General features: G+C 44.4%; 3 gene segments (V, D, J or C); all 3 read left to right on the plus strand.

Moving 5' to 3' along the window:
• Positions 1–1,428: 1,428 nt before the first annotated feature.
• Positions 1,429–2,001, plus strand: LOC122749231. The segment is given in 2 exon segments: positions 1,429–1,530; positions 1,661–2,001. Coding segments are annotated over 2 exon segments (387 nt in total).
• Positions 2,002–12,033: 10,032 nt separating this feature from the next.
• LOC122731657 lies at positions 12,034–12,537 on the plus strand. The segment is given in 2 exon segments: positions 12,034–12,108; positions 12,238–12,537. Coding segments are annotated over 2 exon segments (285 nt in total).
• Positions 12,538–17,686: 5,149 nt separating this feature from the next.
• LOC122750120 lies at positions 17,687–18,250 on the plus strand. The segment is given in 2 exon segments: positions 17,687–17,779; positions 17,910–18,250. Coding segments are annotated over 2 exon segments (387 nt in total).
• Positions 18,251–27,562: the final 9,312 nt, after the last annotated feature.

The following is a 27,562-nucleotide window of genomic DNA, read 5'->3' on the forward strand; positions in this document are numbered from 1 at the left end:
AGGGAACTCGTGATGGAAGAGGATTTCCAAATCCAAGAAAATAAAAAAGAACTGTGGAGTATAGATGCTGAATGAACCATACTATGTCTTTTGTTTTTGGTCCTGTCGTTTTATCTATTTTGAGGTTTTTCATCATTGCTCTGATTTTTCTCTTATAACATGACTAATGCAGAAATAGGATTAATGTTATTTTATATATATACATATATATATATATATATATAAAACCTATATCAGATTACCTACTGTCTAGGGGAAGGGGGAGGGAGGGGAGGGAGGGAGAAAAATCTGAAATTGGAAAGCTTGTATAAACAGTAGTTGAGAACTATCTTTACATGTAATGGGAAAAAAATAAAATACTTTATTAATTTTAAAAAATAGAGAGAAATAAGGCCTTTATCAGAGACACTTGGAAAAAAATCCCAGCTTTCTGCTTTCCTTCTAAACTTGGCTGTATGTTTTGTTTGTGCAAAAGCTCTTTAATTTAACATAATGAAAACTGTGCACGTTACATCCTGTAATATTCTCCCCTCCCACATATTGCTGGTCTTGGGTCATTTACTAAGGGTCAAATCATTTTCTCATTGCTATCCCTTGGAATGATTGGGCCCTGAACAAAAGCACCACAGTGGCCCAATACACCATGCCAAGATTCAAGATGTCATAATTATGTATTAATTGACAAAAACTTTTATCACGGGGAGGTGTGAACACATGCCCAGTATAGACAGAACTGCCCCTGACTTGGCCACATTCAAAGACCCATTGAGATCTCAGGACTTCCTTCCAGTTTGGTGGTTACTCTTTGGTTACCAATGATGGTGCTTTTTAGCAAACCACTAGATGTCCTCACTGCACCATGTGTTTTTGAAGAGTATTGAAGCCAACCTTTGTCAGAAAACAAACCAAGCCCTTGGGTGACTATTGGAGGGTAAAAGAAGAACAAGTTTTCAGGACCCGGTCCTACCTACATACATGCACCAAGGTTGTCCTCTCCTGAGCCCATCCATCCTTTTGTCCTGTGATCAGATCTTGGCTTGGGGGACTGGTGGGCACTGAAGAGGACTCTAGTTCTGACTTTTGGGCACCGAGGTTTAATTACAAAGGTGGGGGTGGGGGCTGCAGCCACTAGGGGTCACTGTGGGGCTGGTCCTGGGTATTCAGGGGGGCCTGAGGAGCCTGGGGATGTCAGGTTCAGCTCAGCTGGCTGTGCCTGTGGCTGCTATGACCAACTGTGGTGCCTCATGTGGGACATCTCAACTGGGCTCCACACCCTTCCCCAGAAAGACACGCCCTCCTGATGAGAATTGGGACCCCAGGATTAGAGCTCAGGGAGTGGTTGAGATGACAGATTTGCATCCAGCCCCCACCCACCCTCCCAAACCCCATCCCAGGCTTACAGGGGCAGGATAAGAGGGACCTGGAGGAGCCCAGGCCCAGCTGGGAGCTCTTTGGGGAGCAGAGCACTTGGGGTCCCCTGCACCATGGCCTGGCCTCTTGTCTGCCTCTTCCTGCTCACTCTCTGCTCAAGTCAGGGCTGCCCTCAGACCCCTCCCTGTCCTGCTCCCTCATCCCTGCCCCTGGTTCTCTGCTGAGGGTCTCAAAGCCCTTTCCCCATTTCTTCTTGTTCTAGGACATTAATGAGTGTCTGTGTTTGTAGGTTCCTTCTCCCAGCTTGTGGTGATTCAGCCTCCCTCTGCCTCTGCATCCCTGGGAGCCACAGCCAAACTCTCCTGCACCCTGAGCAGTGGGTACACTAATTACGGTGTTGTTTGGCACCAGCAGAGCCCAGGAAAGGCCCCTCGGTATATCATGTATGTCAGCAGCAGTGGAGGTGGAAGCAGAGGCGACGGGATCCCTGATCGCTTCTCTGGCTCTGCCTCTGGGGCCACCAGATACTTGTCCATCAGCAACATCCAGCCTGAGGATGAGGCCGATTATTACTGTGGAGCAAATTATGGTACTGGTGGATCCACAGTGATACATTCAGTGGGGAAGTGAGACAAAAACCATTTTGTCAGCCCTGGCCCAGCTTCCCCCCTGGCCCCAGGCTTTGACACACACCAGTGCCCTGAAGGCATGTCAGGTTGTTCTTTCCCTTTCTCTGTCTCTATCTCTTTTTCTCTACTGTGGCTCTCTCTGTCTCTCCCCATCTTCCTATCACTGCCTTTGTGTACCTTTCCCTCTGTCTCAGTCCTTCTCTCATTGTTTGTCTGTCTACCTCTCACTGTATTAGAGCTCAGGACATGTCAATGACTTATTTAAGATCACACTGATAGTAAATCCCAGAAATGGACCCTGAACACAGGCCCTGTCCCACCATGGCCAGTACTTTCCCCCTGTCCCAACCTGCCTTTGAGGAGACTGACAGCAGGGCAGGGCTTCAGCTGAGCCTTCAGCCTTTGGTATGTGGCTGGTAGAGAGAAGAGGAGAGCACAGGGGAGAGGTAGGGAGAGGGGAGGAGAGGAGAGGAGAAGGGAGGGGAGGGGAGGGAAAGGGTGGGGAGGGGAGGGGAATAGAGGAGATCACAGGGGAGGGGAGGAGAGGAGAGGATAGGGGAGGGGAGGAGAGGTGGACCCCCCCAAGATCGGCTGTTCCAGCCGTGTCCCTGTTTGCTCTCACAAGGAGCAGTCTGGTTTTTCTAAGGTTACCCCTTGGGCCTTTGCCACTGCTTATGAGGCTGTGATCACAGACACCCCCAAGGGGAAGCAAAGACATTAGAAGGGAAGTGTGAGCAAAGAAGAACTAGCCAGGTTCTGGCAGTGTCTGGCCCATGTTTTTGCTCCTCTGTGAACAAGGGCCTGCACCTCCCACAGGCCCTGACTCATGCCCCCTGAGGTGAGCCTGAATCCTAAAGATTGGAATCCCTGCCCCCAATCTCAAAAATTAGGCCAGATCCCATCTAGATCCAACCAACTGGGCAGAGACTTCCATATACTCCCACTGCCTTGGCATTCTGGCTCTTGGCCCACTCTATTCAGGGTCAGTACCAGTGGGTGTTCAATAGGTCAGGTCACCACCTAATTAATAAAGTCTCTTCAAGGAAAAGTCCCTCAGATTGAGACAGGGAAGTTGTACCACAGATAGAGAGCCTGCCGGAGCTGGAGTCATGAAGACCTAAGTTCAAATCTGATATCACACAATCATGAATTTGTTTTTGCAAGACAATCAGGGTTCAGTGACTTGTCCAGGGACACTCAGCCAACCATGAACTCTTTGGAAATACAGCATCTTTTCCAATTTCAGTTTCCTCATCTGTTAAATAGGCAAAATAATGGCCCCTTCCCCTACTGATTTTCTAAGGAAAAAGTGAGACTGTGTTTGTAGAGCACCTTGGAAACCATAAAGCTCTATTTTAAAGTTGTTGTTGTTGCTGTTATTATTATTGTGTGCACCCTGCACATACCTGTGAGCAGTGTTCAGCTCAGCGCAATGTCCATCCCTCCCCCACCCTGCTTTAGCCCCAGCTGGCCACCTCCCATGTGTTCAGGGAAGGCTAGTCTTTCAGGGCTGCTTTGCTCCTTTGGTGTCCCCCTGATTCATCCAAGGAGCTGCAGCACCCTCAAAGGCCACACCCTGGTAAAGCATTCAGCAGACAGGCTCCATCAGAGCTCTCAAACCCTGAAGCAAGTTGGCACGGGGGGGGGGGCGGTGTCTTCCCCAAGCATGAGAAGACTTCCCCCTTCAGAATGGGCAGATGGGAACAGTTTCTTCCAGTGGCCAGGAAGGGGCTGAAGCAGGCTCTGTGGAGTTCTGAGAGCTTGGTTAGGCACCAAAGATGCACCTGGAGCCATCACCAGTCATCTTGTCTCTGTCCTGCCACTGGACTGTGATGACTCTGGAAGAGAAAGTGAAGCCCATGTCTTCTTGCAACTGTGCCTCACTGAAGTCTAATTTGTGAACAAATCAAAAGCCATCCCCCGTTCCATTTGGCCATTTTTACCTATCCCAAAGTCCTGTGGCAGCAGTCATAGTGACCAAGGAAGCAGCAGATGTGGATGCACTGGGAGCTGTAGTCACAACCCTGCACAAAGGAGGCCCAGGCCTTGGCGTTGTCTTCTCACTGGACAGAAGCAGCTGTGGGAATTGACAACTCACCACTCCCCAGTGTCTGAACAGGTTTCTTAATACTGTACAACAAGGGACAGAGCCAAAATGGAGAGGAAAGGCAGTAACTTTTCAGAGCTCCCTATGATCCATTCACACATCACCAAATAATGCCATAAGACAAATCCTAGAGCAACAGAACCCACAGAAGCACAGAGTGAGACCATTTTCAGCCAAAGATGACTCAAAGGAGTGGCAGGGAAAGTCTGCTGTCCTGGCATGAGAGGGAAGGGCAGCCGCACCATGCAGATCCAGCCCCAGGCAGGCCACATCTCCAGAGCCTCAGAATCATTGGCATCAGTGGCTACTTCTGGAACTCAACTCACAGACCTGTAAGGGGGTCCAGCAGTTGGCTGGCAGAGGGGGTAGATAGCAAGGGTCTCTGCTGTGCTTGCAACCAGGAGGCTGACTTGAGTAGCAGAGGCCCAGTGGGGAGGGGCACAGGCATGCCAAACTTGCAGCCACACAGAATCAGACTTCTGCTTCTAGATTTTTTTGGTGAGGCAATTGGGGTTAAGTGACTTGGCCAGGGTCACACAGCTAGTAAGTGTCAAATGTCTGAGGCCAGACTCCAGGGCTGGTGCTCTATCCACTGCACCACCCAGCTGTTCCTGCTTCTAGATTAAGAGCTAGCAGGCCCATTGTTACTTACAGGCCAGGCAAGCTGAGAACAAGCTCTCCTTCAATCATACCACCTGGGACCCCTTAAGCTTGGAATAGTGCATCCTGGAAGCAGTGCCCCACTTAAAGAAGGATTTAAAAGCCAAGAAATAGGTTAGGATAATGAGCAGACAGAAGAAGATGCAGACCATTGAAAGTTTCTTTGGTGACAAGTTAGATCAAAATACACACTCAGGGGCAGCTGGGTGGTGCAGTGGATAGGGCACCGGCCCTGGATTCAGAAGGACCTGAGTTCAAATCTGGCCTCAGACACTTCACACATACTAGCTGTGTGACCTTGGGCAAGTCACTTAATCCCATTTGCCTCACCAAAAAAAAAAATACACACTCAGAAGAAGATAACAAAGTCAAAGTTCCTACATCCAAAGTTTCCAAGAAAAATATGAATTGGTCTCAGGCCATGGAAGTGCTCAAAAAGGACTTTGAAGATAAAGTAAGAGAGGTAATGGAAAAAATGGAAAGAGAAATGAGAGTGATGCAGGAGGATCATGAAAAAAAGTCAACAGCTTGAAAAGTCAAGTTGGCCAAATGGAAAAGCTCTCTGAAGAAAATCATTGCTTAAAAATTACAACTGAGCAAATAGAAGCTAATGACTTTATGAGAAATCAAGACACAATAAAGCAAATCCAAATGAATGAAAAAATAGAGGGCAATGTGAAATATCTCCTTGGAAAAATAGCTGTGAGAAAATAATGGGGTTTGGGGACTCCCAGAGGCCCATACTAGAGGGCCTAACCCAGAGTGCCTTGTCTGACCTTTTTTTTGGTGGAGCAATGTTAAATGACTTGCCCAAGATCACACAGCTAGTAAATGTCAAGTATCTGAGGTCTGATTTGAACTCAGGTCCTCCCGAATCCAGGGCCAGCACTTTTCCCACTGTGCCACCTAGCTGCCCCTGCCTGACCTTTCTTAAGGCCAGCCCAGAGTCAGGAGAATTCCAAGGGAAATGGAAATGACCTCACTCAAAACCACACCTACCTGAAAGCTTTTCCTGTCAGAGGGTCTGCCCTCCATACCCTGACATCAGCATATACTGCTCATAGACCACCCTCAAGTCCAATTAACCAATAGGTTTGAATGATGCTAGCCAATTAGCTTGGATAAGTGTTTAAGGAACACCTCTGCTCCTGACCACAGGAAGCTTACAGGCTCTGACATGCTCTCTTGGATTTTAACATTCAAGGAGACAGGACACAGATTGTTCTCTCTCCCCTCTTTCCTAGTTAGACCTTCTGATCTTTCTGAGCAATGTGCTATCTCTTTACTAATATTTAATATGCTTTAATAAATACTTAATGCCCCAAGCTGGTGCAGTAGACACTGATTTCTTTCTTTCTTTTTTTCTTTCCTTCTTTCCTTCTTTCTTTCTTGCTTTCTTTCCTTCTTTCTTTCTTGCTTTCTTTCGTTCTTTCTTTCTTTCGTTTTTGGTGAGGCAATTGGGGTTAAGTGACTTTCCCAGGGTCACAGAGCTAGTAAGTGTTAAGTGTCTGAGGCTGGATTTGAACTCAAGTCCTCCTGAATCCAGGGCCGGTGCTCTATCCACTGTGCCACCTAGCTGCCCCAGTAGCCTCTCATTTCTAAGTAGCTCTATATTAGAAACCCCAGCTATGTTTCCATAAAACTTGGGACAGAAATATGGCAACCCCATATAATTTTAAATGCCACACAGCTGACCTGGAAAATAGATCCAGGAAAGATAATTTGAAAATTATTGGACTACCTGAAAACCATGATTTAAAAAAGAGCCTAGACATCATCTTCCAAGAAATTGTCAAGGAAAATTGCCCTGATGTTCTGGAAGCAGAAGGTAAAATAGACATTGAAGGAATCCACCCATCACCTTCTGAAAGAGATCCCCAAAGGAAAACTCCTAGAAATATTATAGCTGAATTCCAGAGCTCTCAGGTCAAGGAGAAAATATTGCAAGCATCCAGAAAGAAACAATTCAAGTATTGTGGAGCCACAGTCAGGAGTAGCAGCTTCTACATTAAAGGATCAAAGGACATGGAATATGATATTCTGGGGGGGGGTAGAGGAATTGGGATTACAACCAAGAAATCACCTACCCAGCAAAACTGAGTATAATCTTTTAGGGTGGGGGGGAGAATGGGACTTCAATGAAAAAGAGGACTTTCAGACATTTGTGATGAAAATACCTGAGCTGAATAGAAAATTTGACTTTCAAATGCAAGACCCTAGAGAAGCATAAAAAGGTCAAGAGGAAAAATAAGTCATGAAGGATGTTAAAAGGTTAAACTCTTTACATTCCTACATGGGAAGATGATAAGGCTAACTCATAAGAACTTTCTCAGTATTAGGGCAGCTGAAAGGAATATACTTAGACAAAGGGCACAGGTGTGAATTGAATATGAAGGTATGATTCCTGTAAAGCATTTATTTTTTGTTTATCATTTTTTTTTGTGGGACAGTCAAAATGGGGTGGCATATGTCTGGGGCCAGAATAGGACTTGGGCCTTCCTGGGTGCAGGGCTGGTGCTTTGTCCACTGTGTCACCTAGCTGCCCCATGATGACATCTTTAAAATAAAATTAAGGAGTGAAGGAATGTCCTGGAAGAAATGGAAAGGGAGAGGTGGAATGGAGTAAAGTAGCTCACATAAAAGAAACAAGAAAAAGCTTATGGATTGGAAGGGGAAATGGGGAAGGAGGAAGGGAGTGAGTGAGCATTACTTCTTTTGTGGCAGCTAGGGCAATGAGGGTTAAGTGACTTGCCCAGGGTCACACAGCTAGTAAGAGTCAAGTGTCTGAGGCTGGCTTTGAATTCAGGTCCTCCTGAATCCAAGGCTAGTGCTCTATCCACTGAGGCACCGAGCTGCCCTGTGTGAGCCTTACTTTAATCAGAATTGGCTCAAAGAGGGAATAACATACACACTCAAGTAGGTACAGTAACATATCTTTCCTTGTGGGAAAGTGGGAGGGGAAGGGAATAAGGTGGGAGCGGCAAAGGAAGGCAGGGCAGATTGGGGGAGGGAGCAGTAAGAAGCAAAACACTTTCTTTTTAAATTATAAAAGTATTTTATTATTTTCCAGTTACATGTAGAGATAGTTTTCAACATTTGTTTTTATCAGATTTCTAGTTTCAAATTTTTCTCCCTCCCTCCCCCCTCCCCAAGACAGCAAGTAATCTGACATGTTATATATGTACAATCCCATTAAACATATTAGTCTGAAGCAAAACACTCTTGAGGAGGGATAGGGTGAAAGACTGTAGAGCTCACCTTCTGACAGGGGCTCAGGAGATGCCACTGATTGTGTTACCAGCCAGAGCCTGTGGGAGGTGACTGTTTCCCTGAATCCCAGGAATGTAAGGGGTTCCCCAGGGCTGTAGACTCACCACACAAGCCGTTCTGATTACCAGCTGGTCAGGGAGGGCAATGGAGCAGGGATCTCTTCCTTATGTTCTGGCACCACAAGATGGCAAGGTGCTTTGGAACAAGACAAAAACCAACCCATTGTCTCCTGCTGGAAAGGCTTCACATCAGATGGCCCCGATGGTCAAGGTGGACAAACCACGAGTGCAGAAGAAATGGGCTGAAGACATGGGCACTCACACTATACAGCAATCCTATGTTGTTTGACTTTTTAACAATAGAGTGTTTAGTTTTATTCCTTTTGGAATATTCAAAAATTTTTCCCAATCACGTGCAAGACAATTTTTAACATTCATTTGAAAAAATTTAAATTTAAATTTAAATTCCAAATTCTCTCCTTTTCTCCCTCCTCTCTGAAATGGTAAGCAATTTGATATAAGTTACACATTTGAAATCATGCCTAGCTTATTTCCATATCAGCCATGTTGTGAAAGGAAACACAGACCAAACTAAAAGAAACAAACAAGCATAAAAAAAAACCAAAACCTTGTGGGGTGGCTAGGTGGCACAGTGGATAAAGCACTGGTCCTGGATTCAGGACTCCCGGAGTTCAAATCCGACCTCAGACACTTGACACTTACTAGCTGTGTGACCCTGGGCAAGTCACTTAACCCCCATTGACCTGCAAAAAAAAAAACCAAAAACAAAACAAAACAAAACCTTGGGAAAAAAGTGAAGATAGTCAGCTACAATCTGCATTCAGGCTCTATCCATTTTTTCTCTGCAGCCTGAGAACCTTCTTTCATCATGAGTCCTTTGGAATTGTCTTGGATCATTGTATTCCTGAGAGAGCTAAGGCAGTCAGGGTTGATCATTTCATAGTGTTGCTGTGTACAATCATCTCCTGGTTCAGCTGACTTCACTCTGCATCAATTCCTGTAAGCCTTTCCAGGTTTACCTAAAAGCATCCTACTCATTATTTTTATATCACAATAATCTTCTATGATAATCATATGCCACAGATTGTTCAGTCATTCCCAAATTGATGGACATCTCGATTTCTAATACTTTTCTACCACAAAAAGAACTGTTATATATATTTATGTACATATAAGATTTCCCCCCCTTTTTTGCATCTCTTTGAGATACAGACCAGTAGTGTTATTGCTGGGTCAAAGGGTATGTACAGTTTTATAGCCCTTTGGCCATAGTTACAAATTGTTCTCCAGAATGGATGGATCAGTTCATAACTCCACCAACAGTGCTTTGATGTCCCAATTTCACATATCCTCTCCAACATTGATTATTTTTCTTTTCTGTCATAGTAGCTAGTCTGAAAAGTGTGAGGAGGTACCTCAGAGTTCTGTAAATTTTCATTTCTCTAATCAATAGTATTTTAGAGCATTTTTATGTAACTAAATATAGCTTTGACTTATTCTTCTGAAAATCACCTGTTCATATCTTTTGACCATTTATTAATTGGGGAATGACTTTTATTCTTATAAATTTGGCTTAGTCCATTTTGAGAAATAAGGCATTTATCAGGGACACTTGCAATACATTTTCCCCCTCAGCTTTCTACTTTTTGTATGAATTTGCTTATATTGGTTTTGTTTGTGCAAAACCATTTTAATATAATCAAAATTATCCATTTTACATCCCATATTATTTTCTCCTAAATATTGTTGGTCTAGGCTCATTTTAAAGAGTCAGGCCATTTTCCTCATTGTGATCCCCTAGAATGATTGGGTCTTGAACAAAAGCACTACAGGTTGTGAGGGCCAAAATTTGATATATGGAGTGTTAAAACTGCAATAATAACTTTACCACAAATCATTTTTACCACAAGGGGAACAATACACCATCCCAAGATCCAAAGTGTCTTTATTTATTAATGAACAAGAATTTTGTTTCGGGAATTCTTTTGGTTTGTTTTTATTTTTGTTTTTACAAGGCAATGAGGGTTAAGTGACTTACCCAGGGTCACACAACTAGTAAGTGTCAAATGTTTGAGAGCAGATTTGAACTCAGGTCCTCCTGAATCCAGGGCCGGTGCTTTATCCACTGTGCCACCTAGCTGCCTCTTATTTTGGGAATATTAAGCAGCCAGGACACGTGAGGGAGAGGCAAGATGTAGCATGTGCCAGGCAAATAAACCCCCTAAAACTGCACTGACCCCCATCTCCCCATGGATTCCAAAGGAGACAGTACAGAGCCCTGAATGAAGGAGCTTTGGGAATAGCAGTGCCTCATGAGCCATCACACCTTCTTCCAGCCTAGACCCCACAGCCATCCCTAAGGGGAGGTATCACTGGGGAGAAATGACCCACCTTCCCCAGCATCAACAGCAACAGCTGTTTACCAACCACCAGAAACCAGAACAGCCCAAGAACTCTAGGAGGGGTAGCATCCCCCAGACCTGGGGTCCTGTTTCTATTTCAGTCAGCTCAGCCATCATCCATGGGACTAACTCTTGTGGATGAGGGCTTAACCATCCTCAACAACAGTCAGACGACTGCCACCCACAGCTCAGATGAGCCAGCCCGGCTGAAGCTGCCAAGCCCCTCCCCCCCCCCCCCCGGGGAAAGAGGAGGTAGCTTGTGCCAGGCAAGTCAAACCACCATGACCCGCGTGATCACCTTCTCCCCTCGCATCATGAGGACAATGCTCCAGGATCTTGAAGTCCAAAGCTTGAGGAATAGAAGGCCGGGGTCCATAGTCACACAACAGGGATGCAACCTTGTGGAGACACAGCCTGGCCACTACTGCTGCAGCAACTGCAGTCACAACACCAGAAAACCCAGAAAAAGGGTTCTTTGCCCCAAGGTCCCCAGCTCTGGGGAGATGGACCCCAGCACAAAGAGAAGCAATTTTATCAGTACAAGTGGAGTTGGAGTGGACAAGAGGCACGACCACCTGCTGTGCTGCTGCACCCTCAGGAACATGGGCCCTGCCCATCTGACCTACAGAGGAAACCCTCCAGTTCAATGGAAGCTCCATGAGAACAGGGGCTGTCTTCATTTTCCCCTTGGATCCCCAGGCCTTAGCATGGTGCTCCACAGCACACACTTAATAATTCTTGTTCTTTTGTGTGTGTGCTTTCATTCCTTGTGGCTCTGACGAGATTCCTATGGCAGAGGTGGGAAAGGAAAGACTCCTTCATCAGCTTCTGTCCAACTGGATCCTCCTTGTTTGCACATAGGCCCCTTTGAGACCTCAGGACTTCCTTCCCATTGGGTGGTTACTCTGCACCATTGGTTAGCAATGTTGGTGCTTCTACCAAACCTCTAGATGTCCTCACTGGACCTTGTGTGATTGAAGAGTAATGAGGCAGAAGACCAAGAAGCAAACCTTTGTCTGAAAATGAACCAGGCCTTTGGGTGACTATTGGAGGGTGAAAGAACGAGCTTCCAGGGCCTGGTCCCACAAACACACCTGAAGGTTTTCCTCTCCTGAACCCACCCATCCTTTTGTCCTGTGGACAAATGCTGGCTTGGGGGACTGGTGGGCAGCAAGCAGGGGTATGGTTCTGACTGTGGGATCCCTGAGGTTTGCTTACAAGGGGGGGCCTGGAGCCACTAGGGGGCACTGTGGGGCTGTTCCTGGGCATTCAGGGAGCCCTGAGGAGCCTGAAGATGTCAGGTGGGGATCAGCGCCCAGCTGGCTCTGGCTGTGGCTGCTCTGACCCCTGAGATTGTTTATGTGTGACATCATTCCTGGGCTCCACCCCCATCCCCAGAAAGACATGCCCCCCCCCCAAGGGACCTGGAATCCAAGTACTAGAGCTCAGGGGGTGGTTAAAATGACCCAGATTTGCATCCAGGCCCCTCCCACCCTCCCAACACCCATCCCAGGCTTACAGGGGCAGGATAAGAGGGACCTGGAGGAGACCAGGTCCAGCTGTGGGCTCTTTGGGGAGCAGAGCACTTGGGGTCCCCTGCACCATGGCCTGGCCTCTTGTCTGCCTCTTCCTGCTCACTGTCTGCTTAGGTCAGGGCTGCCCTCAGACCCCTCCCTGTGCTACTCCCTCAAACCTGCCTTTGATCCCTGCTGAGGATCTCAAAGCCCCTTCCATATTTCTTCCTGTTCTAGGACATTAATGAGTGTCTGTGTTTCCAGGTTCCTTTTCCCAGCCTGTGCTGGCTCAGTCACCCTCCATGTCTGCATCCCTGGGAGCCACAGCCAAACTCTCCTGCTCCCTGAGCAGTCAGCACAGCAGCTACACTATTGAATGGTACCAGCAGAGCCCAGGGAAGGCCCCTCGGTATATCATGTGGGTAAAAAGTAATGGAAGTGCAGGCAGGGGCGATGGGATCCCTGATCGCTTCTCTGGCTCTGCCTCTGGGGCCAACAGATAGTTGTCCATCAGCAACATCCAGCCTGACAATGAGGCCGATTATTACTGTGGAGCAGATTATGGTCCTGGCTATTCACAGTGATACATTCAGTGGGGAAGTGAGGCAAAAACCTCCCCTGTCACCCCAGAGCCAGGGCTCTGCCAGTTCTCTCTCCACCTCTTTCTCTCTCCCTTTCTTTGTCTATCTCTGTCTCTGTGTGTGTGTGTGTGTGTGTGTGTGTGTGTCTGTCTGTCTGTCTCTCTTTCTCTCTCCCTTTCTTTGTCTATCTTTGTGTGAGTGTGTGTGTGTCTGTCTGTCTGTGTGTCTGTCTGTCTCTGTGTGTGTGTCTTTCTCTCTCTCTTTCTCTCTCCCTTTCTTTGTCTATCTCTGTCTGTGTGTGTGTGTGTCCATCTGTCTGTCTGTCTGTCTCTGTGTGTGTGTCTGTCTCTCTCTCCCTTTCTTTGTCTATCTCTGTCTCTCTGTCTCTTTCTGTCTCTGTGTGTGCGTGTGTGTCTGTCTGTCTGTCTCTCTCTCTTTCTCTCTCCCTTTCTTTGTCTATCTCTGTTAGTGTGTGTCTGTCTGTCTGTCTGTCTGTGTGTGTGTCTGTCTCTGTGTGTGTGTGTCTGCTCTCAAAGAGAGAAAGACTCTCTCCCTTTCTTTGTCTATCTCTGTTAAATAAAGTGCTTAGATATATTCCTTTTGCAATATTTTTTATTTTTACAAATGACATGCTAAAATAATTTTTTTACTCATTTTTTTAAATTTAGAGTTCCCAATTCTCTCCTTTTCTCTCACCTCCCTGAAATGCCAAGACATTTGACAGAGGTTATACATGTGAAATCATGTCAAACACATTTCCACATCAGTCAATGCTGTCAAAGGAAACACAGACCAAACGAACCAACCAAGTCAAAACCATGAAAAAATAAAGTGAAAATCGTCTACTTAAATCTGCATTCAGATTCCAACAGTTCTTTTTCTGGAGACAGATAGCATAGACTATAGATGGCTTTGATTTATTCTTCTGAAAACCACCTGTTAATATCTGTGACCATTTATCAATTGGGGAATGATAGGAATCGTGTGTCTGCCTCAGTAGGCAGGATACATTATTCAAGTCCTGGGCCCTTCTCCCCCATCTCCCCCATTGCTTCCTTTATACTGCTGAGTTAACTGTTCACCAGGAGAGTATGTTTCTCTCAGATAAGAACAAACTATGTAATTCAAGCCCTAAAAGCTCATTCCCCCTCCCCCAAATTTCCCTTCCTTTTCCCTTCTGTGTCAACAGAGGTTTTCTAAAGTTAGAGAACAAAGGATTGTAAAATCTCTGGGTCTGGTCATCCCAGGGGTGGGGGCAGCCACTGTGGCACCACATCTGGACAGGGGGGAATGGGGAGGGAGGTGGGGGGGGTTATATGTTTAAAAGTGTCAGTGAAGAATGTGAACCCAGATGGTGGCTGGACCTTGCATTAGTAGTAGTAGTAGTAGTAGTAGTAGTAGTAGTAGTAGTAGTAGTAGTAGTAGTAGTAGTAGTAGTAGTAGTAGTAGTAGTAGGCCTCCACCAGTTGCAGACAACCAGGAATCAGGGCCCTGAAGAGCCACAGGCCACAGTGTGGCTGTGCAGTCCAATATGGGAGCTGCAGCTCCTGCCACAACGAGGACATTGGAAAACTGCTCTCTCTGTTGCCTGCATTAGATTTAGGATAAAAAAAAGGAGACTTCACTGGAAAAAACTGCAGTACCCAAAAGGGAGGGGTACTTGCCCATCCTTGCAAGGTCGAGAATAAATGGCCTTCCTGCTTTGCAGCAGACCGGGGGTCCTGTCTCAGTTTACCTGTTTCTTACAGGGAATGACTCATATTCTTATCAACTTGACTCAGTCCTCTTTGAGAAATAAGGCCTTATTATCACCCCTATTATTTAATATTGTACTAGAAATGTTAGCTTTAGCAATCAGAGAAGAGAAAGGAATTAAAGGAATTAGAATAGGCAAGGAGGAAACAAAACTATCACTCTTTGCAGATTATATGATGGTATACTTAAAGAATCCTAGAGAATCAACTCAAAAATTACTTCAAACAATTAACAACTTTAGCAAAGTAGCAGGATATAAAATAAATCCACATAAATCATCAGCCTTTCTATACATGACCAACAAAGTCCAGCAGCAAGAGATAGAAAGAGAAATTCCATTTAAAATAACGGTAGATAATAGAAAATACTTGGGAGTCTACTTGCCAAGACAAACCCAGGAACTCTATGAACACAACTACCAAACACTCTTCACACAAATCAAATCAGATCTAAATAATTGGAAAGATATCATTTGCTCATGGATAGGCAGAGCTAATATAGTAAAAATGACCATACTGCATAAATTAATTTACTTATTCAGTGCCATACCAATCAGACTACCTAAAAATTATTTTATAAAGCTAGAAAAAATAATAACAAAATTCATCTGGAAAAACAAAAAATCAAGAATATCCAGGGAAATAATGAAAAAAAATTCACAGGAAGGTGGGTTAGCAGTACCAAACCTGTCATCAAAACTATCTGGTACTGGCTAAGAAATAGAGTGGTAGATCAATGGAATAGGCTAGGCACAGGAAATGCAGTAGTAATGTAGTGTTTGATAAACCCAAAGACTCCAGCTTCTGGGATAGGAACTCAGTATCTGACAAAAACTGCTGGGAAAACTGGAAGATAGTATGGCAGAAATTAGGCATAGACCAACATCTTACACCTTATACTAAAATAAGGTCAAAATGGATACAGGATTTAGACATAAGAGGTGATACCATAGGTAAATTAGGAGAGAAAGGAATAGTCTACCTATCACATCTTTGGAAAGGAAAACAGTTTATGACCAAACAAGAAATAGAGTATATTATAAAATGCAAAATGGATGATTTTGATGACACTAAATTTAAAATTTTTTTGTACAAATAGAAGCAATGCATCCAAAATTAGAAGGGATGCACAAAGCTGGGAAACAATTTTTGTGGCCAGTACTTCTGATAAAGGCCTCATCTCTAAAATATAGAGGGAAGTAAATCAAATTTATAAGAATCCAAGTCATTCCCCAATTGAGAAATGGTCAAAGGATATGAAGAGGCAGTTTTCTGATGAAGAAACCAAAGCTATCTATTCTCATATGAAAAAATGCTCTAAATCTCTAATGATTAGAGAGATGCAAATTAAAACAACTCTGAGGTACCACCTGGCACCTATCAGATTGGCTAAAATGACAAAAAAGGAAGATAATAAATGTTGGAGAAGCTGTGGAAACATTGGAACACTAATGCATTGTTGGTGGAGCTGTGAGCTGATCCAACCATTCTGGAGAGCAATTTGGAATTATGCCCAAAGGGCAATAAAGCTGTGCATACCCTTTGACCCAGCAATACCACTTTTGGGTCTTTTTCCCAAAGAAATCATGGAAAGGGGAAAGGGACCCGCATGCACAAAAATATTTATAGCTGCTCTTTATGTGGTGGCAAGGAATTGGAAGTTGAGGGGATGCCCATCCATTGGGGAATGGCTGGACAAGTTGTGGTACATGAATACAATGAAATACTATTGTGCTGTAAGAAACAATGAGCAAGAGGAGTTCAGAGAAACCTGGAGGGTCTTGCCTGGGCTGATGATGAGTGAGATGAGCAGAACCAGAAGAACATTGTACACAGTATCATCAACATTGAGTGTTGATCTACTGTGTTGGACTATATTCTTTTCACCAATGCAATGGTACAGAAGAGTTCCAGGGAACTCAGGATAGAAGAGAATCTCTAAATCTGAGAAAAAAAAAAGAACTGTGGAGTATAGATGCTGAATGAACCATACTATGTCTTTTGTTTTTGGTGCTGTTGTTTTTTCTATTTTGAGGTTTTTCATCATTGATCTGATTTTTCTCTTATAACATGACTAAAGCAGAAATAGGATTAATGTTATTATGTGTGTATATATCTATATCTATATCTATATATCTATATCTATATCTATATCTATATATCCTATATCACATTACCTGCTGTCAAGGGGAGGCGGAGGGAGGGGAGGGAGGGAAGGGAGGGAGAAAAATCTGAAATTGGAAAGCCTGTATAAACAAAGTTGAGAACTATCTTTACATGTAATGGGAAAAAAATAAAATGCTTTATTAATTTAAAAAAAGAGAGAAATAAGGCCTTTATCAGAGACACTTGGAAAAAAAAGTCCCAGCTTTCTACTTTCCTTCTAAACTTGGCTGTATGTTTTGTTTGTGCAAAAGCTCTTTAATTTAACATAATGAAAATTATGCACGTTACACCCTGTAATATTCTCCTCTCCCACATATTGCTGGTCTTGGTTCATTTACTAAGGGTCAAATCATTTTCTCATTGCTATCCCTTGGAATGATTGGGCCCTGAACAAAAGCACTACAGTGGCCCAATACACCATGCCAAGATTCAAGATGTCATAATTATGTATTAGTTGACAAAGCCTTTTATCACAGGGAGGTGTGAACACATGCCCAGTATAGACAGAACTGCCCCTGACTTGGCCACATTCAAAGACCCATTGAGATCTCAGGACTTCCTTCCAGTTTGGTGGTTACTCTTTGGTTACCAATGATGGTGCTTTTTACCAAACCACTAGATGTCCTCACTGCACCAAGTGTTTTTGAAGAGTATTGAAGTCAACCTTTGTCAGAAAACAAACCAAGCCCTTGGGTGACTATTGGAGGGTAAAAGAAGAACAAGTTTTCAGGACCCGGTCCTACCCACACACATGCACCAAGGTTGTCCTCTCCTGAGCCCATCCATCCTTTTGTCCTGTGATCAGATATTGGCTTGGGGGACTGGTGGGCACTGAAGAGGACTCTAGTTCTGGCTTTGGGCCCCGAGGTTTAATTACAAAGGTGGGGGTGGGGGCTGCAGCCACTAGGGGTCACTGTGGGGCTAGTCCTGGGTATTCAGGGGGGCCTGAGGAGCCTGGGGATGTCAGGTTCAGCCCAGCTGGCTGTGCCTGTGGCTGCTGTGACCAACTGTGATACCTCATGTGTGACATCTCAACTGGGCTCCACACCCTTCCCCAGAAAGACACGCCCTCCTGATGAGAACTGGGACCCCAGGATTAGAGCTCAGGGAGTGGTTGAGATGACAGATTTGCATCCAGCCCCCACCCACCCTCCCAAACCCCATCCCAGGCTTACAGGCGCAGGATAAGAGGGACCTGGAGGAGCCCAGGCCCAGCTGAGAGCTCTTTGGGGAGCAGAGCACTTGGGGTCCCCTGCACTATGGCCTGGCCTCTTGTCTGCCTCTTCCTGCTCACTGTCTGCTCAGGTCAGGGCTGCCCTCAGACCCCTCCCTGTCCTGCTCCCTCATCCCTGCCCCTGGTTCTCTGCTGAGGGTCTCAAAGCCCTTTCCCCATTTCTTCTTGTTCTAGGACATTAATGAGTGTCTGTGTTTGCAGGTTCCTTCTCCCAGCTTGTGGTGACTCAGCCTCCCTCTGCCTCTGCATCCCTGGGAGCCACAGCCAAACTCTCCTGCACCCTGAGCAGTGGGTACACTAATTACGGTGTTGTTTGGCACCAGCAGAGCCCAGGGAAGGCCCCTCGGTATATCATGTATGTCACCAGTGGTGGAAGTGCAGGCAGGGGCGACGGGATCCCTGATCGCTTCTCTGGCTCTGCCTCTGGGGCCACCAGATACTTGTCCATCAGCAACATCCAGCCTGAGGATGAGGCCGATTACTACTGTGTAACAGGTGATAGTACTAGCGGAACCACAGTGACACATTCAGTGGGGAAGTGAGACAAAAACCATTTTGTCAGCCCTGGCCCAGCTTCCCCCCTGGCCCCAGGCCTTGACACACACCAGTGCCCTGAAGGCATGTCAGGTTGTTCTTTCCCTTTCTCTGTCTCTGTCTCTTTTTCTCTACTGTGGCTCTCTCTGTCTCTCCCCATCTTCCTATCACTCTGTTTGTGTACCTTTCCCTCTGTCTCAGTCCTTCTCTCATTGTTTGTCTGTCTACCTCTCACTGTCTTAGAGCTCAGGACATGTCAATGACTTATTTAAGATCACACTGATAGTAAATCCCAGAAATGGACCCTGAACACAGGCCCTGTCCCACCATGGTCAGTACTTTCCCCCTGTCCCAACCTGCCTTTGAGGAGACTGACAGCAGGGCAGGGCTTCAGCTGAGCCTTCAGCCTTTGGGATGTGGCTGGTGGAGAGAAGAGGAGAGGATAGGGGAGGGGAGGAGAGGAGAAGGGAAGGGAGGGGAGGGAAGAGGGGGGGAGAGGAGAGCACAGGGGAGGGGAGGAGAGGAGAGGAGAGGAGAGGCAGACCCCCCCAAGATCGGCTGTTCCAGCCCTGTCCCTGTTTGCTCTCACAAGGAGCAGTCTGGTTTTTTGTTTGTTTGTTTGTTTGTTTGTTTTGCGGGGCAATGGGGGTTAAGTGACTTGCCCAGGATCACACAGCTAGTAAGTGTCAAGTGTCTGAGGCCAAATTTGAACTCAGGTACTCCTGACTCCAGGGCCAGCACTTTAACCACTGCGCCATCTAGCTGCCCCCCAGTCTGGTTTTTCTAAGGTTACCCCTTGGGCCTTTGCCCAGTGCTTATGAGGCTCTGATCACAGACACCCCCAAGGGGAAGCAAAGACATTAGAAGGGAAGTGTGAGCAAAGAAGAAGAAGCCAGGTTCTGGCAGTGTCTGGCCCATGCTTTTGCTCCTCTGTGAACATGGGCCTGCATCTCCCACAGGCCCTGACTCATGCCCCCTGAGGTGAGCCTGAATCCTAAAGATTGGAATTCCTGCCCCTAATCTCAAAAATTAGACCAGATTCCATCTAGACCCAACCAACTGGGCAGAGACTGCAATGCACCCCACCCGTGGGGTCACACTGCCTTTGCATTCTGGCTCTTGGCCCACTCCACTCAGGGTCAGTACCAGTGGGTGTTCAATAGGTCAGGTCACCACCTAATCAATAAAGTCTCCTCAAGGCAAAGTCCCTCAGATTGAGACAGGGAAGTTGTACCACAGATAGAGAGCCTGCCGGAGCTGGAGTCATGAAGACCTAAGTTCAAATCTGATATCACACAATCATGAATTTGTTTTTGCAAGACAATCAGGGTTCAGTGACTTGTCTAGGGACACTCAGCCAACCATGAACTCTTTGGAAATACAGCATCTTTCCCAATTTCAGTTTCCTCATCTGTTAAATAGGCAAAATAATGGCCCCTTCCCCTACTGTTTTTCTAAGGAAAAAATGAGACTGTGTTTGTAGAGCACCTTGGAAACCATAAAGCTTATAGCTCTAAATGCTTACATGAATAAGAAAGAGAAAGAGGAGATTAATGAATTGGGCATGCAACTTAAAAAGCTAGAAAAAGAACAAATTAGAAATCCCCAATTAGACACTAAATTAGAGATCCTGAAAATTAAAGGAGAAATTAATAAGACTGAAAGCAAAAAAACTATAGAATTAATCAATAAAACTAAGAGCTGGTTTTATGAAAAAACCAATAAAATAGATAAAATATTGGTTAATTTGATTAAAAAAAAGAAAGAAGAAAACCAAATTACCAGTATCAAAAATGAAAAGGGTGATGTTACCACCAATGAAGTGGAAATTAAGTCAATAATCAGGAATTATTTTGCCCAACTGTATGCCAATAAATTTGACAAATGGATGAATATTTACAAAAATACAAACTGCCCAGGTTAACTGAAGAGGAAATAAAATCCTTAAATAAACCCATATTAGAAAAAGAAATTGAACAAGCTATTAATGAACTCCCTAAGAAAAAATCCCCAGGGCCAGATGGGTTTACGGGTGAATTTTACCAAACATTTAAAGAACAATTAATTCCAATATTATAGAAATTATTTGGAAAAATAGGTGAAGAAGGAGTTCTACCAAATTCGTTTTATGACACAAATATGGTGGTGATAACAAAACCAGGCAAAGCAAAAACAGAGAAAGAAAATTATAGACCAATTTCCCTAATGAATATTGATGCTAAAATCTTAAATAAGATATTAGCAAGGAGATTACAGCAAGTGATCACCAGCATAATACACTATGACCAGGTGGGATTTATACCAGGAATGCAGGGCTGGTTCAACATTAGGAAAACTATTAACATAATCAACCACATCAATAAGAAAACCAACCAAAATCATATGATTATCTCAATAGATGCAGAGAAGGCTTTTGACAAAGTACAACACCCATTCCTAATAAAAACACTAGAGAGTTTAGGAATAGGGGGAGCTTTCCTTAGAATAATAAACAGTATCTACCTGAAACCATCAGCAAGTATTATATGCAATGGAGATAAATTAGAGGCCTTCCCAATAAGATCAGGGGTGAAACAGGGATGTCCATTATCACCCCTATTATTTAATATTGTCCTAGAAATGTTAGCTTTAGCAATCAGAGAAGAGAAAGGAATTAAAGGAATTAGAATAGGCAAGGAGGAAACAAAACTATCACTCTTTGCAGATGATATAATGGTATACTTAAGGAATCCTCGAGAATCAACTCAAAAATTACTTCAAACAATTAACAACTTTAGCAAAGTAGCAGGATATAAAATAAATCCACATAAATCATCAGCCTTTCTATACATGACCAACAAAGTCCAGCAGCAAGAGATAGAAAGAGAAATTCCATTTAAAGTAACAGTAGATAATATAAAATACTTGGGAGTCTATTTGCCAAGACAAACCCAGGAACTCTATGAACACAACTACCAAACACTCTTCACACAAATCAAATCAGATCTAAATAATTGGAAAGATATCATTTGCTCATGGATAGGCAGAGCTAATATAGTAAAATGACAATACTGCCTAAATTAATTTACTTATTCAGTGCCATACCAATCAGACTACCTAAAAATTATTTTATAGAGCTAGAAAAAATAATAACAAAATTCATCTGGAAAAACAAAAAATCAAGAATATCCAGGGAAATAATGAAAAAAAATTCACAGGAAGGTGTGTTAGCAGTACCAAACCTGTCATCAAAACTATCTGGTACTGGCTAAAAAATAGAGTGGTAGATCAATGGAATAGGCTAGGCTCAGGAAATGCAGTAGTAAATGACACTAGTAATGTAGTGTTTGATAAACCCAAAGACTCCAGCTTCTGGGATAGGAACTCAGTATTTGACAAAAACTGCTGGGAAACCTGGAAGATAGTATGGCAGAAATTAGGCATAGACCAACATCTTACACCTCATACTAAAATAAGGTCAAAATGGATACAGGATTTAGACATAAGAGGTGATACCATAGGTAAATTAGGAGAGAAAGGAATAGTGTACCTATCAGATCTTTGGAAAGGAGAACAGTTTTTGACCAAACAAGAGATAGAGTATATTATAAAATGCAAAATGGATGATTTTGATTATATTAAATTAAAAAATTTTTGTACAAACAGAAGCAATGCATCCAAAATTGGAAGGGAGGCAGAAAACTGGGAAACAATTTTTGAGGCCAGTGCTTCTGATAAAGGCCTCATCTCTAAAATATATAGGGAATTAAATCAAATTTATAAGAATCCAAGTCATTCCCCAATTGAGAAATGGTCAAAGGATATGAACAGGCAGTTTTCTGATGAAGAAACCAAAGCTATCTATTCCCATATGAAAAAATGCTCTAAATCTCTAATGATTAGAGAGATGCAAATTAAAACAACTCTGAGGTACCACCTGACACCTATCAGATTGGCTAAAATGACAAAAAAGGAAGATAATAAATGTTGGAGAGGCTGTGGAAAAATTGGAACACTAATCCATTGTTGGTGGAGCTGTGAGCTGATCCAACCATTCTGGAGAGCAATTTGGAATTATGCCCAAAGGGCGATAAAGCTGTGCATACCCTTTGACCCAGCAATTCCACTTTTAGGTCTTTTTCCCAAAGAAATCATGGAAGGGGGAAAGGGACCCACATGTACAAAAATATTTATAGCTGCTCTTTACGTGGTAGCAAGGAATTGGAAGTTGAGGGGGTGCCCATCAATTGGGGAATGGCTGGACAAGTTGTGGTATATGAATACAATGGAATACTATTGTGCTGTAAGAAATGATGAGCAGGAGGAGTTCAGAAAAACCTGGAGGGTCTTACGTGAGCTGATGATGAGTGAGATGAGCAGAACCAGAAGAACATTGTACACAGTATCATCAACATTGAGTGTTGATCTACTGTGATGGACTATATTCTTCTCACCAATGCAATGGTACAGAAGAGTTCCAGGGAACTCATGATAGAAGAGGATCTCCAAATCCAAGGAAAAAAAAGAAAGAAAGAACTGTGGAGTATAGATGCTGATTGAACCATATTATTTCTTTTGTTTTGGGTGCTGGTTTTTTTTTTCTATTTTGAGGTTTTGCATCACTGCTCTGATTCTTTCTCTTGTAACAGGATTAATGCAGAAATAGGATTAATGTTATTATGTGTATATATATGTGTGTGTATATATCTATATCTATATGTATATGTATAGAGATATATAGACATAACCTATTTCAGATTACCTGCTGTCTAGGGGAGGGGGGAGGGAGGGGAGGGAGGGAGAAAAATCTGAAATTGTAAAGCTTGTATAAACAAAAGTTGAGAACTATCTTTACATGTAACGGAAAAAATAAAATACCTTATACATTAAAAAAAAAGGAAACCATAAAGCTCTATTTTAAAGTTGTTGTTGTTGCTGTTATTATTATTGTGTGCACCCTGCACATACCTGTGTGGTACCATATATCACAAACAGTAGCTCCTCAGGGCCCTTTAACAATCAGACCAAGGGCACATGTACCTCAAAAATGGGCATTTGTTCAAGTGGCAAATCTGTGAAACAACAGTGACCAAACATTGACAAAGACTCTTCCACAAATGTGCTGAGCATCAATGACAACAGGCACACGTGGGCATTCCCATAGGAGAGGGCACCCCATGGAGGGCACAAGGGCCTAGTGCACCCTTTCCTGAGGCTCTGCAGGGCCCCAGGGTTTTTCTCCTCTCCTGGCACAGGGCACTCACTCACTCAGTCACCAAGCATTCATTAAGCACCTACTATGTGTCAGACACTGTGCTAAGCTCTGGGGATACAAAAAAGGAAAATGACAATCCCTGCTTTGAAGGAGTTTACAATCCATTAGGGGAGACAGAGTACACACAACTATGGACACACACAGTGTAGACAGGCTACATTGGAGGTAATCAATGGAGGGAAGGCATTGGGAAAGACTTCTTGTAAGGTTAGATTTTAGCTGGGAGGTGAAGGAAGCCAGGGTGGCAGACATGGGAAAGCAGAGCTTTCCAGGTATGGAGAACAGCCAGAGGAAATGCTCTGAGGAGGGAGATGTGGAGTCTGGGGGGAGGAGCAGCCTCTGTTGGTCCTGCCTCCCCTCAGCGCTCTAGGCCCACCCTTCCCTGTGACTCAGCCCCTTCCCAGCTGTCCTCTCTCACCTCCCCCATCTGCTTGCACCCACAGAGACCTGGCTCTTCTCGCTGACACAGCCTCCCTGGCCTCCCTTTCCAGCCTGGCTGCACTGTCCCTCTTACCCCATCACCCACTTGGCCTGGGGGGGAGGTGGCATTGTCCTTGGCCCCATTGGCACTGCCAGGCTCTCCCTCTGCCACCATCCCTCAGGACCCTCTCCCCCCTGAGGTGTGTTAACTCCTCATTCTGGTGGCTGGTTTCTACCGACCTCCCTGACTCTCTCGAGATTGGGAATCCTGGCTCTTACCATCCGTCACTCACTGCCTGGGTGACCTTGGCATGGCTTTAGAACAAATGTTTTCTACTCTGTACATGTAGGCATCAGGCTCAGTAGCCTCTGGGATCCTTACAGGCTGGGGATGCTCTCCCAGGTTACTCTCCTGTCTCTGGCAGGACCATCATCATCAGTGGCCTCCTCGGCAGAAAGCAAAAAGGGAGGAGCAGCTACGTGGCACAGTGAACAAAGCACTAGCCCTGGATTCAGGAGGACCTGAATTCAAATCCAGCCTCAGACACTTGACACTTAACTAGCTGTGTTACCCTGGGCAAGTCACTTAACCCTCATTTCCCAGCAAAAACAAAAACAAAAACAAAACAACAAAAACAACAACAAAACAAGAAAGGAAAAAGGAATCTCTTATGGGACATACTGCCAAGACTGGACCCCATGTGGAGCTCACCCAGGCCAGGCTGCCCCAGCTCTCCCTGCTTCCAGGCAAGGAGACTAAAGGCCTGAGCAGTGTTCAGCTCAGCGCAATGTCCATCCCTCCCCCACCCTGCTTTAGCCCCAGCTGGCCACCCCCCATGTGTTCAGGGAAGGCTAGTCTTTCAGGGCTGCTTTGCTCCTTTGGTGTCCCCCTGATTCATCCAAGGAGCTGCAGCACCCTCAAAGGCCACACCCTGGTAAAGCATTCAGCAGACAGGCTCCATCAGAGGTCTCAAACCCTGAAGCAAGTTGGCACAGAGGGGGGGGCGGTGTCTTCCCCAAGCATGAGAAGACTTCCCCCTTCAGAATGGGCAGATGGGAACAGTTTCTTCCAGTGGCCAGGAAGGGGGCTGAAGCAGGCTCTGTGGAGTTCTGAGAGCTTGGTTAGGCACCAAAGATGCACCTGGAGCCATCACCAGTCATCTTGTCTCTGTCCTGCCACTGGACTGTGATGACTCTGGAAGAGAAAGTGAAGCCCATGTCTTCTTGCAACTGTGCCTCACTGAAGTCTAATTTGTGATCAAATCAAAAGCCATCCCCCGTTCCATTTGGCCATTTTTACCTATCCCAAAGTCCTGTGGCAGCAGTCATAGTGACCAAGGAAGCAGCGGATGTGCATACACTGGGAGCTGTAGTCACAACCCTGCACAAAGGAGGCCCAGGCCTTGGCGTTGTCTTCTCACTGGACGGAAGCAGCCGTGGCATTGAACAGCCTGCTCTGCATCTTAGCAGCCTTTTGAGAACTGTGCTGGTCACCTCCTGGCATGAGAAAGGGGCTAGAAAAGGGGCCCTAAAATTGTCTGCTTCACCTACCCTAACACAGGCCTGCTTACTCCGGCAGGTAGGGACCCCACACTGTGGTTGAAACACATGCACACAAACACACACACACACACACACCACACACCACACACTCACATGTAAAAAATATATATATAGCTGTTCTTTTTGTGGTAGTGAAGAATTGGAAATTGAGGGGATGCCAATCAATTGGGAAATGGCTAAACAAGTTGTGGTATATGAATATAATCGAATACTATTGTTCTGTAAGAAATGATAAGCAGATGGATTTCAGTACCTTGAGAATGCTGACTTCTTTTTTTCCTTTCTAAAAAAAATACTATCTGACATATGGGTTGGCTCTCAGGGAAGGGGAGGGAAGAGGGAGGTCTATGTAGGCTAGTATGGTGATGTAAGAAACTGAAAAGATCAATACAAATTATTTTGTTAAAAGAAAAGGAAAGGGGCAGCTAGGTGGTGCAGTGGATAAAGCACCAGCCCTGGATTATGAGGACCTGAGTTCAAATCCGGTCCCAGACACTTGATACTTACTAGCTGTGTGACCCTGGGCAAGTCACTTAACCCTCACTGTCCTGCAAAAAAAAAAAAAAAGGAAAAGGAAAGGAAAAGAGAAATCAGCAAGAAAATATTAAACCAAGTGGAGACTGGATGAATTACCTGATATCCCAGTCATCTGTGGACTCCTGGGTTTGTTTCAGTGATATTTGCCAGAATCTACATAAGATGACCTGATATGCTCATCTCTTGTTCAGTTACAGAAATAGTCATTGTTTTTTCCCACAGAGAATTGAATGTAACAGAGAAATGGCAAGATAGAGATTTGTCCTCAGATGAATTCAATCTGAACCCAATGGAAGAAGATGAGAACAACGTAAAAAACAAAAACAATAGTATTACTAATAGCACTCTCAAAATTCAATTAATTTTCCATATCAAGGTGGGGGTTGAAGTAGGGAGAGAGCTGAGAATGACAAAGACAAGACGTGTTATTGAAGGTGATGTACAGGGTGAGGAATCTATGTAGCTGAAGACAGCTCTGGTAGCTTGAAGAGCTTCCAGAAAGCCAGAAATGCTGGTTATTGGGCTCTGAAGATGCCACTGACTGAGCCAGTGGAAGGCAACTGTTCCCCTGAATCCCAGAAATTCAAAAGGGTTCCCCAGGGCAGTAGGCTCACCACACAAGCTGTCCTGATTACCAGCTGGTCAGGGAGGGCAATGGAGCAGGGATCTCTTCTTTGTGTTCTGGCACCACAAGATGGCAAGGTGCTTTGGAACAAGACAAAAACCAACCCATTGTCTCCTGCTGGAAAGGCTTCAGGGCATATGGCCCCGATGGCCAAGGTGGACAAACCACGTGCAGAAGAAATGGGCTGAAGACATGGGCACTCACACTATACAACAATCCTATGTTCTTTTCCATTTTATGAAGTGAGTGCTTAGACTTATTCCTTTTTAATTATTTTATTTTTCCCAATTACATGCAGAAACCATTTTAGCATTCATTTTCAAAAATTTACTATCCCCAATTCTCTCATTTTCTCCCCTCCTCCCTAAATGACAAGCAATTTGATGTGGTTTATACATGTGTAATCATGCCAAACATACTTTCATCTGAGTCACGTTGTGACAGGAAACACAGACCAAAGTAACAAACGAACAACCATGAAAAAAATAAAGTGAAAATAGTCTACTTGAATCTACGTTCAGCTTCCAAAAGTTCTTTTTCTGGAAAGAGATAGTATCGACTATAGATGGCTACTATTTATTCTTCTGAAAACCACCTGTTCATTCATCAATTGGGGAATGACTTGTGTTCTTATAAATTTGACTCAATCCTCTTTGGGAAATAAGGCCTTTACCAGAGACACTTGCACTAATTTTCCCCCTCAGCTTTCTGCTTTCCCTCTAAATTTGGTGGTATTGGTTTTGTTTGTACAAAACCATTTCAATTTAATATAATCAAAATTATCCATTTTATATCTCATAATATTCTCTCCTCCCAAACATTGCTGGTCTAGGCTCATTTTAAAGAGTCAAGTCATTTTCTTCATTGCTGTCCCTTGGAATGCTTGGGTCTTGAACAAAAGCACTACAGGAGACTGATACA

The sequence above is a fragment of the Dromiciops gliroides genome, chromosome 1 (genome assembly GCF_019393635.1).
Source record: "Dromiciops gliroides isolate mDroGli1 chromosome 1, mDroGli1.pri, whole genome shotgun sequence".
Taxonomy (NCBI): domain Eukaryota; kingdom Metazoa; phylum Chordata; class Mammalia; order Microbiotheria; family Microbiotheriidae; genus Dromiciops; species Dromiciops gliroides.